At 34.1% G+C, this 15573-nt stretch overlaps 1 protein-coding gene across 4 annotated transcripts in view; it reads right to left on the reverse strand.

The window, feature by feature from the left end:
* Positions 1-15573, reverse strand: part of MAP4K3 (mitogen-activated protein kinase kinase kinase kinase 3) — a 173232-nt gene that overhangs the window by 9113 nt on the left and 148546 nt on the right. For all 4 annotated transcript variants that reach the window (XM_031950390.1, XM_031950392.1, XM_031950389.1 and 1 more), the window contains 3 exons: positions 9564-9622; positions 7937-8040; positions 4731-4902 (listed from right to left, as the gene is read on the reverse strand). In XM_031950390.1, coding sequence (XP_031806250.1) covers positions 4731-4902; positions 7937-8040; positions 9564-9622 — 335 coding nt within the window. The remainder of the gene's footprint in view (positions 1-4730; positions 4903-7936; positions 8041-9563; positions 9623-15573) is intronic.

Raw genomic sequence — 15573 nt, forward strand, 5'->3', positions numbered from 1 at the left:
TCTGGTTTGAAGTTTAATTGATTCCAAAACTAAACTTATTTAGTCTTTGCTTTAAACTTTTATTTTGGTTGATGACATCATCTTTCTTGTTACCCAAGTTTTGATTTTCCCCTTTCCTTTACCATCTTAAACCCAATAATATTGCAGGTCCCCTTAATTCTTTCTCCACAATATATCTCACAACCATTTCCCTTCTATTGCCAATACTCTTAATTCATAACCTCATTCCCTTTGACTCAGGTTGTTATGACAGTCTAATAGATCATCTTGCTCTAGTTTCTTACATCTAATCAATTCTTTAGACTATCATCCTGAGTAATCTTTATAAAAATAAATATGCATTCTTATTGTTTTTTGTTATAAAATGTGCTATTTCTTTACTTCCTTTCCTCCCAGAGATCAAAAAAAAAAAAAAAAAATCTGAAAAACTGACTACAATGAAAAAAAAAAAATGACATTATATGCAATACTCCACACTCATGGATTCACCTCTGCAGGAAATGTTCTCATATTTTTTGAGATATAAATATTTCTCAACATATATATATACATTTTGCCAAGATTGTACTTTGTAATTTTGAAGCATTCATTTCTTATTTTAATTTGTATTTTTATAGTAGTCATTATATATTTATATTTTAGTTGCCATTGTGTTCAGTTTTCTTGGGTTTATTTCACTTTGTATCATCAAATCCATGGAGGACCTCCCATACTTCTCTATACGCATCATGTTCATCCTTTTCTCCCAGCATAGCAATATTATATTACATTTATGTATTTCATCTGTGCATCTATGCACAGTTCTTATGAAGTTAACACATGGCTTCAGAAAAGGGGAAAAAGCAGTTTAAATATAATGAAGCAGCTACCAGAGCCTTGTACACAGTGGTAGAGTTGCATGCTGAATTGATGTAAAAAAATTTTGTACAATAAAGTCTAAATATATATAATATATATGTACTTTTTCTTTAACATTTTGCTATTCTTGTAGTGGATTAACTTCATCTAATATGACTATTACTATGGTATGGTGATCTCTTCTTTTTTTCTATAATATGATGGTTCTTTCTGTGAGCAGGTTTCTTGGGAGGTTTTCTGGAGGCAGTCTTAGTTTCAATTCCAAGTAATAATCACTCCAAATGCAGCCAGGAGTTAAAATCCAATCTTTTATTGTCTCTTCCAAAATAGCCCAGTTAGCTTTCTTTGGTTGCGAGAGCTCTTGTTGCTTTTGCCTCTTCCAGCTTCTGCCTCTAGGTCAAATCCGCCTCCTGGCAATCTTCCAAACTGACTGACTTCTGGCTTTCAATCTTTTTCAACTAACTCCTCCTGACTGAGCTCAGCTCTTTTTATGCTCTTTTAGAGGTGTAAACTCAAAGGTTGATTCCTCCTCCGAGTGTGGGATAATGGGAGGTGTGAATTCACAAAGTTACAAAGTTAACTTTGTGAATTTCCGGAACTTGTGAACTCCAATGTGTGAGCTCTAATGTGTAAACTCTCTTAAAGGTGTGAGCTCTAATATGTAAACTCTTAAAAGATGTAAAGACAAGCATTGTTTCTATCAACCCTAATGACTTAATACTTTGTAAGGATTCTAACACTATGGCAATAATGATTGTGGGTATGACAACTCTTATCTGCAAACTCCTGAGTTGGTAGTCTTCTCTTCTTCAAAGTATCTTATATTTATTTACTTGTGTATTTTTTGAATTAATGTAGGCTCCTTTAGGGCAGGGAATCTTTTGTTTTGATACCTCCAATGTTTAACACAGTTTCTAGTACATTTTAGGTATTTAATAAATATTTGGTGAAAAGGGCTGAAAATGTTTTTGCCTAATTCTCAAGGAGATTTTTAGTGAATGGAAAAAAAAAATTTCTCTACCTTGCTCATTCCAGTGGCTCCTGCTATCTATCACATTAAGCCCCGACTCTTCTGTCTAAAATTCAAAGCCCTCTAAAATAGAGTTACAACATATCTTTCTAGACCTTTATCTCTATTGAACCATTTAGGAAAGTTCAACTGTGATTCCATGCTTTTGGAGGAATCATAGGGTACTCTCCCCTCAGGTTAGATTCATTTTTCTTTATTTTCTGATATTCATTTAAAATAGATGTCTGTAAGATTATCTAAAGGATCCTTTTTATCATTAATATGTTCCATGTTGGTTTTTATATATGTGCTCAAAGTTTTTGACTAAGATTTCTACCTCTAGATGTGATGGTTGGTAATTTTAACCTTTCCTCCTCCCCCCTTAGAAAAAAGTACTATTTACTTTCTCACTTGTTGTTGGAGGATAATCATTTCTCAGAGAATATAATCCTATTTCTCATTATTCTTTTTTATAGACAATAACTGCAAGGAAATGGGATTACTCTGTTATCTCAAAATATATTACTTTCTTGATTCAGTCCTTTTGCTCATGACTTTTCTTCTTTCTGACTTCTTCACCCCAAGGGCCATCTCAATGACAATCTTTTTCCTGAAGTTTTTTCTGTTTCTTCTAATTAGAAGCAATTTCTTTGCAAATACAAATGCGACCTTCTCATATAGCTCTTTCTACAATATGCCTTATTTTAGTTAATTTTAGTATTTATTTTATGTCCTAGTTGAATGAACATTCTTTGAGGTAGGGAAAAGAATCCCAAAGTCTTCCTGCACAGAATAGGAGTACATAATTAAAATTCACAATTACGGAATGGAGTCCTCTCCATCAGGTACTATGGAAAAAGTGTGATCAGAAGACCTAGGTTTCTATTTCCATTAGAGTCTTTTGCTACCTGTATGGCCTGAGGCAAGGTACACCTCTTCCCTTTTGGGGCCTATTTTTTTTTTAAACATTTGTTAAATGAGGAGGCTAACCTCTTAAGTTCTATACCCTTATTTCACAAAGGAACTAATTTAGAAAAGTAAAAAAATGGAAATAAATTGAACAAAGGTTCAATTTGCAGAAATTAAAAATGGGCTATTCAGTTGCAATGAAACAATGCTTTAAAAGGCTATAGAAAAACATTTTTTTTTTAAAGTATGAGATTTCAATTTAAATGACTGATTTATCAACAAATTCTTGTTGCCCATAATGTACAAAGCAACTATAACTAAGTTTAGCAACAACATGAAGATTCCATTACTTTAGAAAGTAAAAGTAAAGTTTAATTAAAATTTCATTAATTTCAAGTTGGCAAATGTGGGCATGAAGTAGGATAAAATTTATCAACTTTACTAAGAAAGGGTTCTAATAAATTAATTTCACCAAGGAATGTTGGAATTAGATAAAAACATCCTGTTTTTAAAACATTTTCAAAGTGGGGCAGCTACGTGCTACAGTGGATAGAGCACCAGTCCAGTAGTCAGGAGGACCTGAGTTGAAATCTGGCCTCAGACACTTAATACTTCCTCTCTGTGTGACTCTGGGCAAGTCACTTAACCCTAACTGCCTCAGCAAAAACAAAACAAAACAAAAAAACCAAACACACTTTCAAAGTACTTCCTAAGTATTCATTTACTCATAATTTGTAAATTTATTACAAATAAAAATTCCATTCCATAAAAGTAATTTCTCTAAGGAATTCTATGCTACATTATCTTTAGAGTCTAGTTTCAATTACAATATACATTTCAAATAACAAATTACATTTTTAAAAATTCTGTTCTGGTAATTCAGACTAGCCAGCTAATTAGTCCAAGACTGATATATACACAGCTTTTTAAAACTGTTCTTTTGTCTAATATACTTAGAGACCTTAGAAGATAAAACAGCAATAAAAACAACAACAACAACAACATTCTTGAGATGGAATTCTGATTAAGATGGCTAAGTCAACTGGGGTTCCCTAGGTAAAGGCATGTTCTTTTTTTGTGCCTTTTTTTCATTACATTATCTTAATAGTTTGAGTTAATACTGACAAAATTTGGTATTATTAGACGTACTTTTTCAGATACCAATCTTCTTTCATAGGATTATATTAACATCAACAAATACCATTCAAAACAGAATTTTAAAGGCATGAATGTTTTAAAAGGAAAAACAGAAAATATTCTCCAACATGAAAGTGAAATATTATGCATGTCCTGATCTCAGTGGAAAAGCCTCTGATCCTGAATCCAGTGGAAAAGTCTCCTCAACCCAGAAATTAGGGTGAGTACAACAAAGAAATTTTGTTAAAAGAGTTAGGATTATATTATAGGATCCTGTCAGGATCCTGAGGATAAAAAAACTTTTATGTGTTATATTTAATTGCTGTGTTTTTAAAAACATCATTTTTCTTATTGACTATACTAGAATAGTATATATAGGTTGTATTCATTTTATGTAAAAGGTGTTCATAAAAATTATATAGAAATGAAGATAAAATTTTTTTAAAAATTCATCAGAAGAACTTTAGAAGTATTATAGTATGGGGCAGCTAGATGGCACAGTAGATAGAGCACAAGGCCTGAAGTCAGGAGGACCTGAGTTCAAATACAGCCTCAGACACTTAATGCTTCCTGGCTGTATAATCCTGGGCAAATCACTTAACCCCAATTGCCTCAGAGGGGAATTTATTTATTTATTTATTTATTTTGGCCTGTGGATCTCTTGTTTAAATGGGGAAAAAAATGACTAACACTTTGCAATTTAGCTGTTACTTAAATCTACATTTTCTTTTTTGCATAATTTGTGTAAAATGTATAACAGATACATATTACAAATCTATCAGAAAGAAGGAAATTAATAAAAACTAAATGTACCAACCTGATTCTGTAAACCATGAAGAGGTAGAATTTGGGTTGACAGTCTCAAACCGAACCACCTGGTTGAAATCTCTTCCTCTACTAACACCAACACAAACTAGAGGGTATTCCTGTTCAGGCACTACCAGCATTTCAAACATTCTAAGTGGACAAGGTATAGGAAAATCTATGTGCTAGAGGAAAAAACAAAAATACTGTTAAACGCAATAAAATATTCTTATTAGTCATAAATAAGAAAACTTTGTTGCTGAGATAAAGTAAGTAAAATGGTATTCCAAGAGTTGTTTGCTCAAATGTTTTTGAAGAGAGAAGGTTCTGCTCTAGAAGCTCAACTCCATACCTGCCTTTACCCATGCCCTCACGTCATTCTTCCAACAGTGCCATCTTTAAATATAATGGAAATGAACATGATACCAGTAAAGGTAGACAACACACACCACAGCAAATTGGAAAGAACACTGGACCAGGGAGTGAGATTATCTGGATTCAGGCACTGGTTTCCTAGCTGTGTAAACCCCTTTCCAGGTCTCAAGTTTCTTTGTAACATGAAGGCAATATTATTATCAAGAATATGGAAATTGATTGTTGTGAGGAAAAGGAGCTAATGCACGTTCAAGTGCCTTGAAAATTATAAAGTTCTTGATGCTAAGTGAAATGAGCAGAACCAGGAGATCATTATATACTTCAACAATGATACTGTATGAGAATGTATTCTGATGGAAGTGGATTTCCTTGACAAAGAGAAGATCTAACTCAGTTTCAATCGATCAATGATGGACAGAAGCAGCTACACCCAAAGAAAGAACACTGGGAAATGAATGCAAACTGTTTGCATTTTTGTTCTTCTTCCTGGGTTATTTTTACCTTCTGAATCCAATTCTCCCTGTGCAACAAGAGAACTGTTTGGTTCTGCACACATATATTGTATCTAGGATATACTGTGACATATTTAACATATATAGGATTGCTTGCCATCTAGGGGTGGGGGGTGGAGGGAGAGAGGGGAAAAATCGGAACAGAAGTGAGTGCAAGGGATAATGTTGTAAAAATTACCCTGGCATGGGTTCTGTCAGTAAAAAGTTATAATAATAATAATAATAATAAAAAAAACACCCAAGGAAAATTACCCATGTGTATGTTTTGTAAATAAAAAGCTTTAAATTAAAAAAAAAACAAAACTTCAAATTTTACGTGGAAATATCCTTTATAATTTCATTTGAAATATATGCAATACTGTTTAAGATTGTCTTTGGATAGATTTTCTAAGTATAACAATAATATTAATAATAAATCCATTTATTTAAAAAGAAGTTTTGAAGCACTGGGGGATAGAGTCAGGAGGGGGCCATACATACCAGTCATCTATGACCTTGATAAAGAAGGCATCTATTTATGAAGCATTGCATATATGATTCCTGGTCATTCAGCTAGGGTATGGCAATCCCAGAGAGGTGGGGTATAATAGCAGCCTTTTTTGTTATTTTATTTTGATTGTTGTCCAATTGAAAGTTATTTGTATTGAACTAATACATATTGTTAGTGGCTGTTATTAATAAATAAACACATTGTTAAGAGTTCAAAAAAAAAAAAAAAAAAAGAAAATCATAAAGTTCTGTACAACTTTAAGGCTTCCTTCCTATAATTTATAATCTGGCCTAGGGAAGGGTTTATATATTTTCAGCTGGGAAGGGACAGAAAGAAGCTGTCCTATGAGAAATTTTTCTTACATAAATGGCAAGAACAGTTTTGCATAATATGAAAATTATCTATTAAAAAACACCCCTTAGATTTCATTATAAAGAAATTCCAGTCCAAGAGAAGTATTATATATATCATAATAATGGATTTAAAATTCATAAAACTGCTTTCTCCTTTGCACAATTCATCTCAAGATTACTAATCAACCGTTTCATGACAAGAAATAAAAACCTCAAGCATTTACAAGACTGAAAACAAGGGTAAGGTAACACTTTAAACAGAAGATACTAGATGGTTCAGTGGAAAGACTACTAGGATTGCAGTCAGGAAGACCTGAATTCAAATCCAGCTTCAGACACTTTTTAGTTGCATGACCTGGAGCAAATCCCTTAACATCAGTTTGCCTCGAAGGCAATTAATAGGCTTCATGGCTAGACTGTTAGGCCAGGAGCTAGGAAGACCTGGCACAACTCTAGCCTTAGATAATTACTAGCTAAGTGGCTGTAGGCAAATCACTTAATCTCAATTTACCTAAATCCAGGGTAAAAGGAAATGGCAAACTACTCCAGTCTCTTTGCCAAGAAAGATTTAATGTATTGGTGTGTTGTGGTCCAAGCTTCAGACACAACTGAACAACAAGATTTTTAGTATCAAGACCATGTGAAACAGTGTTATAAAGAAGTCATTTCAAAGGTGAAGTCATAACAACCAAGATATAAAACAATAAGGAAATAATTATTAAAATATTATTATAATATATTTTGGAAATTTCAATGACTATTTCATTTGGCATCAACATGAACAATTCATACCCTTGACATTGTGAATACTTATCCAATTATTAAACCAAGATGTATAGGATAAAATGTACTAAAGAATATTCAGTACTTAAAAGATGTGGAAAACTCAAACTAATTTTTTTTAGGAAAATTTGTGGATTGCTCCATGGCAAATAAACATTCTTCTCTTTTTATTTTTGCTGTGGCAATTGGGGTTAAGTGACTTGCCCAGGGTCACACAGCTAGGAAGTGTTAAGTGTCTGAGGCTAGATTTGAACTCAGGTTTTTCTAACTTCAAGGCTGGCCCTCCATTCATTGTGCGTTCTAGTTGTCCCTCCCCTCAAGATAATTTTCTATTATTTTGGGTAAAAGACAACTCTGCAAGGGACCCTATTATGATGTCCTAAATCACATAAAAACCAGCTCAGTTTTCTGGATTTGTTCTTATGCTTCAATAGCTGTAATACAACTCATTTTTGCTTTTTTCATCACCTTTTAAAACTTTCACATAAAACTTCTCTAGTCTCTCTAAGAATATTCTTCATTAGGACAATTTAATTTTCAAAAACAGAAAGGTTTTCATCAATTTGCATACCATTTAAAATAATCAAATAGCACAAGATAACTAGGAAGAGAGATATGTTGTGAATTTTATGATATAAATTTAATAAAAATTGAACTATTATTCTTTTTGTATTATGAATTATACAGGTTAGTCTTTTATGCTTACCTTAATTAACATAAACTTCTGCATTGGTTCAACCCATTCTAACAGAACAATGCTAGTTTGAAGTGCCCCACAAAGGTATTTATGGCCAGTGTAAGGATTTCTCACTGTAGAGACAAGAGTTACAAATAATTTGTTATTGTTTATGTATGGAATTAAATAAATATAAAGTTCACTGTAAATTACCTTAATCCAAGGCTTAAAAGTAAAATTAAAAGTTACTTGCCAATAAAATTTCTTATTAGAAATTTGGAAAGAACTTCAAGTATCCAAGCAAACAGAAAGGACCACACTGAAGATCAAGTATTGAAGTTGAAGCTTTAGCCACACAGGAAGAAGATGGGATTTATTTGGGAAAAAGCAAAAGAAAAAGGGGATGACAAAATGACTGAACAACACCGAGGAACATTTCCTCCCATCATTTTCTTGTATTAGTTAGAAGGAGACCTTAGAAGTTATCTGGTTTAAGAGGCAGTTAGATGGCATAGAATATAGAACACTGGTCCTGTAGTCAGGAGGATCTGGGTTCTAATGTAGCTTCAGACACGTAACACTTACTAGCTGTGTGACTCCAGGCAAGTCATTTAATATCAACTGCCTTGCCAAAAAAAAAAAAAAAAACAACTGAGGAAAACACTAAATAGCTAACTAAATAAATAACTAAAAGTTATTTAATCCAACACATTCCATATACAAATATTCCATTTATTTGTATGGAATATACACACATTCCATATACAGATAGCTTTTTCAAATGAAGGAAAACCGTGTTACAAAGCATTCCTTTACTGAGAAAATCGAAGCCATATTTATCATACACATATAAAATTCCTTCATCAACATCCCCTATACACTCTTTTTTGCCCTGCTCTTGGAGCCACACCAAAAATCCTCTAACTTGTGGTCTTTATTTAGTCTTCTCCATGGCTGGTCTAATCAATTACCCCTTTCTTTCTAATATTCAATTTCTATTTATCTATATTATATTTCTATTTTTTCTATTTATCTATTTATTCCTTGATATGTATTAAATAGGTACAGATCTCCTTCATGCTTAAAAATCTTTACCTGACTCAACCCAAGCTATAATCTTACATCTCTCCTCCCTTTCACAGTAATCCACCCTTCTAAAAGACACTGTCTACACTTATCACTGCTACTTCTTCCCATACTACTCACTTTACAACTTGGCTTCTGACCCTAAAATTAATTTGAAAAACACTCTCCTAGGTAACTGACAATCAAAAAAAAGTGGTCTTTTCTCAGTCCTAGCTCTTTTTTCACTTGACACTATTGGCCACTCTCCTAAATACAATCTCATTCCCAAACCTTCATGATGTTGCTCTCTCCTACTCTTTTCTTGACTAATACTTTTCTTTCTCCTTTGCTGAATCATCATTTCTATCAAACCTCCTAACAATTAGTATACTTCAGGTTTCAGTCTTGAACGCTTGTCTCTTTCTTTCACACACATTTCATCTCTTGGTAGTCCTGAGAGGACAACCAAACTCTTACAGTGAACTGTCTGAGGGCAAGGATTGCCTCAGATAAGGATAGAAAATGAAACTCATCATGCTCTAGTCAGCTTGACCAAACAGAATGGCCCTACTCCAGTGATTTTAGTACTTACCAACACAACATTTCTGACACCACTTGGTTTCAGGAATTTTTGCAGATACAGCAAATTTCCTAAAAGAGAAACAGAAGTGGCTAATGCAAGCCATGCTCCACATAGCTATCCAAGTCATTCTTCTAACCTGCAGGTTCGATTATATGTCATCACTGTACTCTATTAACTCCAATAATTCCTATTAATTTATAGGCCTACCTCTTTTTGAGAGGAGGTGGCACTTATAGGACTTTACAATTTGGCCTCCACCTACCTACCTTTGGGAGGCTTATTTCATGTGTATATACTCTAGGACCCAGTATTTTATTTGATCCTGATAGTAGCCTTTTAGAGTAGGTATTCATGGACTTCTCCCATTTTGTCTTTGAAGAAACTAAGACAAATGGGTTAACTAATGCAAGGTGACCTGGGCAGAGGCACCAAGAAAGCTCTCATACTGAAGGATACCAGGAAACACTTCACTCAGGAGTCAGAAGGGAAAAATCGGAAGTTTTGATGAGAAAGGAGTGCAAAGGCCTTTCAGGAAGAGGGAGGAAAAGGAAGAAGGGACAGCGTGCAGTAAGGAAGGGAGATGAAGCATCACGAGTGAAAAACAGCAGAAAAGCACTTCGTATACTTCAGCTTGCTTGAATCTCTCACACACATATGTAATGCTTTGAATTACGGATAACAAATTTTGCTACATTATTTCCCAAGCTACTGGCAAATTTAATGAAGGAATAGATGCAAACTAATCTATACTTTTGTATCTAATCCAGTTTTTGGTGAACAAGACTATACCTATGTTGGCCAACAGTTAAGTATGCCTCGATTCTGGAAATAAGCTTTAGGGAATAAAACTGAACTGGCACAAAAATCACTGGTAAATAATGTTAAAAGTTAGTGATAATGCAATGTTTTAAAGAACTAAAGCTATCTAGTGTGCAAATGAGAAACTAAAAATTACTATTTAATTTGTTATGTATTACTGGCCTTTGTCCATGGGCTTCTGACCCCACTGAAACTATCTTCCTTAAGACTACTAATGACTCTTTATTATGAAATCCATTAGGTTTTCTTAGTTCTCCACTACCTTGATTTTTTTTTTTTTTTTTTTTTTTTGCTCATTCCCATTAGTTGCCTCCTGATATTTCTCCTTGCTTTTGTTGCTAAACTCCTTAGGAACAATATTTACAACAGGTACCTCCACTTCCATTCTTCTCACTGTCTTAATTCTACAATCTGGTTTTTCCACCTACCAATTAACCAAACTATTCTCTCCAAAATTAATGAGTCCTTTTTCTCAATTGTTCTTTCTGACCTCTCTGCAGCCTCTGATGCTGTTACGCTTTTCCCTGTGATACTCTCTAGGGTTTCATGACATGTTCTTTTCTATGTTCTCTTTTTACCCATCTGTCTGTTCCTTTTCATTCTCCTTTGCTGGATCTTCCTCCAGGGAATGCCTGCTAATTAGGGGGTTCCCACAAGGCTTTGTTCTGGGTCCTTGTCTCTTTTCAGTATTCATGTATTCAGTATTGATGTTATTATCAGCTCCCATGATTTCAATGATTTCATTATGCTGATGATTCTCAAATCTCCTAACTTCTCGGCAGACTTCTAATCTAGCATTACTAGCTGCTTTCAAATAGGGTATCTCAGCGACATCTTAAACACATGTTTAAAATTGAACTCAGTTTCTGTCCCCCACACCCTTTCCTCTTCCTATCATCCCTAATACTATGAAGGATACAATCATTCCTCAGATTGTAAACTCTTTGAGGGCAGGGACTGTCTTCTGCCTCTTTTGGCATTCTAAATGCTTCCCAGTACCTAACATGTGTTATCTTTGACTTCTCACTTCCCACATCCAAGAAGCTGTCAAGCTGTTTTTTTTTTTTTTTTTCCCTTCATAACATCTCTCAGATTTGCCCCATGCTCTCCTCCACTAGACTGCCACCAAGCCGGTGCTGTCTTTAATCCCTCACAAGTGAACTACGGCAATAGGATACTGGTTGGTCTTCCCCCACTTCATACCATCATGCCCTCAGTTTTTCTTAACACAAGGGCTGATGTCCCTTCATCAGACTCCAGCAGCTCCTTATTGTCTCCAGGATCAAATGCAAAATGTTGTTTGGCATTTTGAGTCCTTAACCGACTCCCCTTCTACCTTTCCAGTCTCCTTATCCCTTACTCCTTGGCACAGACTCTTTGATCTAGTGACTTTGGCCTCCTTGTGCCTCATGAATAAGACATTCCATACCCTTGGCCCTGGGAATTTTTACTGGCTGTCCCCCAAGCCAAGAATGTTCTCTCTTCTCAGTTCTGTTCTTGGCTTTCCTGTATTACTTCAAGTTTCAGACAAAATCTCACCCTCTATACATAGGAAGACTTTTTCTATCCCCATTATAACACTAGTGTCTTCCCTCTATTAGTTCCAATTTATCCTGTTATACATCTTGTTTATATATAATTGTATCATCATCTCCATTAGTTCATGAGCTCTTGAGAGTAGGAATTCTTTTGCTTTTCTTTGTATCCCTATGATAAATACCGTGTTTGGCACACTGTAGGCACTTAACATAAATTTGTCAATGGACAGTTGGGTTTAGCATTACAGACCATCCCTTCTCCTTACTGGAAATTCACTTCACACTCAGCTTTCATGGTGTTTCTTCTGTCTCAATGTCCTTTGAAGGCTTCATCACACTCAACCTTTTGACTGTGGATGTATTACTCTCAAGCCTCTCTCTTGGTTCCTCTTTTATTTCATCCCTTTCTACATTTTCTCTCCCTTGGAGAAATCACTGACCCTCCCAGATTTGAAATGATCATATCTATGCTTTGAAATGCTTTAAGAAAATAAATAGTAGCATCTCATAAACTATTCAAAACTACTGTTTAATTTTATTTGCTCTCGTGTTTGCAGGGGATTAATTTTCCTTCTGAAGGTTACTTTAGCTCTGATCTTGGAATGATGATAAATTGGTGCATTATTGTTTTCTTTGATCCTTTTAGAAATTCCTCAATTTCAAAAATATCAATGTAGTAATGTAAGATTTATACAGTGTTGCCTAATAGGATTTATTTAGTATTTCTCCTGAAAAACATCCAGCCCAGCCCTTTGCCCCTTACATTGATCAGTACTCATTCTTTTTGTAGTTCTGCTACTCTAGGTCCAAGGTGCCACTGAGAAACAATACACTTTACCTCTTGGATTAGGATGCTATCCAGAAAAAGAAAAATACTCTAGACACACACCTCTTAAATAGTAATGTTTCTTTAATAGTAACTTTTCCTTTCACTTTATGGGGAAAGACTGATCCTCCTTCTGACTTCTCCTACCCCCAATCTTAGTCACATCTCTATAATGATTTTATTCTTTTCTCCTACAAATACTCTTCTTACTGATAAGATTATATGAGTACCCAGGGTCACTAAATCATATATTTGTTAAACTGCAATTTGAACCACATTGCTTTTTTTGGTTTCTATTTGGATAGATGAAATGTATTACTATGTTATTTTTGTTGTAAATTACTATGTTATTTTTGTATCATCTGCTCCCCTCTGATTCTTAACATCCTTCATTTATCCAACTTTCTATTCTGTTTTTTTTCTTTTTTGGTTACATAAAATATATTGATACAATTATAGGAAATAAGGGTAGATTCAGTCCATGGAACACTGATTCAGTTCTTTTATCTTCCCTTCTTTTGCTCTTGAAAATTCCTCTTTTCATCCTTTAATGATTTCTCATTATTCTGTGACTCCCTTGTCAAGAAGAAGAGCACAAACCTCAGGGAAATAAATCTCAATATTTATTCTTTTAATAATAATAACTGCACATAATTACTGGGCATATTTGTAAAATGAATAATCTATTCATTTCTATTTTGTCAAGGAATGACTAAAATGTTTCTTTTTTAATTGAATAATGATTTTATTTCTTCGATGATTAGGCTCAGGTTTGTAAAACGTATGAATTCTAGATTGTAGTTCCTTTGCTTTTTGTACTGTTAGTGAATTCTCTTTTCTCACGAATCTGGAAGAATGTTTTATTATTCAAATCTGCTTCTGCTTTACATTTGAAGGCTTTTCTCTTGCCTGCTTGCAAAGTTGTTTGTTATTCAAATTATTAATATTAACTGTTAAAAATTTTTTCTAGTTTTAACTTTGGGTTTTCCAATGGATATGATCTGTAGATTCTCTCAATCAGTACTTTATTGTTTACATCCAAAATTTTGTAAATTTTCCTTATGCCATTCTTTGTAATATTTTATACAAGTTTGAAACGTTTTGAGCTCTCATTTTTCTGAGATCTCTATGATGTTCAAGTTATCTGTCTGCATCCTATCTTCAAGATCAGTCATGTTTATAGAGAATTCATGTGCAATTTCTAATGTTGATGCTTTTTCCTTTGACTTCTGACTAAGTTTCTCTACTTCAGCATTTTAAAATTCGGTATTTTCTTTTTTTCTTTCCTAGAACTTATTTCTTTAGATACATATCTATACCAGACATTTGATTTTTCTTATCCTATTGCTTGTCTTTTGCAATTCCATACTGATTTTGCTTTCAACTTGAATTCATTCAAACTTTCTTTTTATAATTATTTAATTTTTATTGAATATTTTTTGAGTTATGTTACCTAGGGAATAATAAAAAATTCTTCCTTTTATCAGATAACACTGGTTCATTTTCCTTCATATTATAACAGTTAAGAGAAAGGACTACTGGTACAGTAGTTGACAAGAGAGTAATAGAGTTAAGTGAGTTACTCAGATTCAGAACCCAATATGTGTTAAAGGTGGGATTTGAAGATATATCTTTCTGGCTTTAAAGCCAAGTTTTGAAAGTCTACTATATTGGGGATTAGTAAACTACAGCGTATGGGTCAAATCTACACTAATGCAGTAGGCTGAATCTGGCCCTTGGGTCAGTGTGCCAATTCCTATACTATGCCAGGTTACCCCTCTCACATATAACTTCAATTTCTATCTTTGAAGTTTTACTATTTTTTTTTCAAATAATATTTTCTGTTAGATATATTTGCTTGACAATTAGGCTTTTATTCATTCAAACTACATTTCATATGCCCCATTATTTGCTTTTGGAATTCTTCTCAATCCTTTTTATTGCTACACAGACTCTTCCGAGTCTAAATTGCTGGGTGGCCCCAGAATTCTCATGACACGGTATATAAGTGTCAGCTGGACTTGGATTCATTTTCTAAATAACAGTGGGATCTCCAGTATCCTATTTTTTAGGCCTGATGTTCATTTTCTTGTAGTATTCACTTTTAGACTCCTTGACGTCACTCATTCCTATACACTGTTCCCTTTCTGTCACGTGGCTGGTCAGAACCAGTGACTGCTATTGCTTTTGGGGATGGAGATTCAGACTAAGCCACTGCCATGGGGGAATCCTTGTATCCAGAGTCTGAGTCACAAGCTTTTCTGTTTCTGGGGCTTACTGGGCATTGAATGGGACCTTTACATATTAAAATTCCATGTCATTAATTTATATGCTTTTTATTTTATCAATGGTTTTGTATTCTTTTGATGAATTAAGCTGCAATTCTGATCTAGTATATGATTCTTTTGATCTTTTGCAATTTGAGATGCTGGGAGAGAAAAAAAAATATGTATAACATTTCTAACTTCTTGCTGATCACATGATCTCTCAAGAGTAGTGGAAAAGTCAACATGCCCCCAAAAGTTTGAAATATAGTTCCTTCAAAATTTAATCTCCTTTTCCACTTCCTGATTTCTCTCTAGGACACACCACTCTACTTTCAGTTGCCTAAGTATGCATTCTTACAATCTTTTTGTCTCTTTTCCTTACCCTAAGGTTGGTGCCTTCAAACCCCTTATCTAGGACCAGGATGATCACCTTAGCACTAGTCTTCATTATCTTTCCAGTGACCTCAAAATTGGTCTCCCTGCCTCACATCTCTTCCCTCTCCAATTTAACCTTCACATGACTGCTAGATTTTGATTTCTAAAAGCGGTTTTTACCATATCAATCCCTG

Source organism: Sarcophilus harrisii, chromosome 2, assembly GCF_902635505.1.
Source record: "Sarcophilus harrisii chromosome 2, mSarHar1.11, whole genome shotgun sequence".
Classification (NCBI taxonomy): domain Eukaryota; kingdom Metazoa; phylum Chordata; class Mammalia; order Dasyuromorphia; family Dasyuridae; genus Sarcophilus; species Sarcophilus harrisii.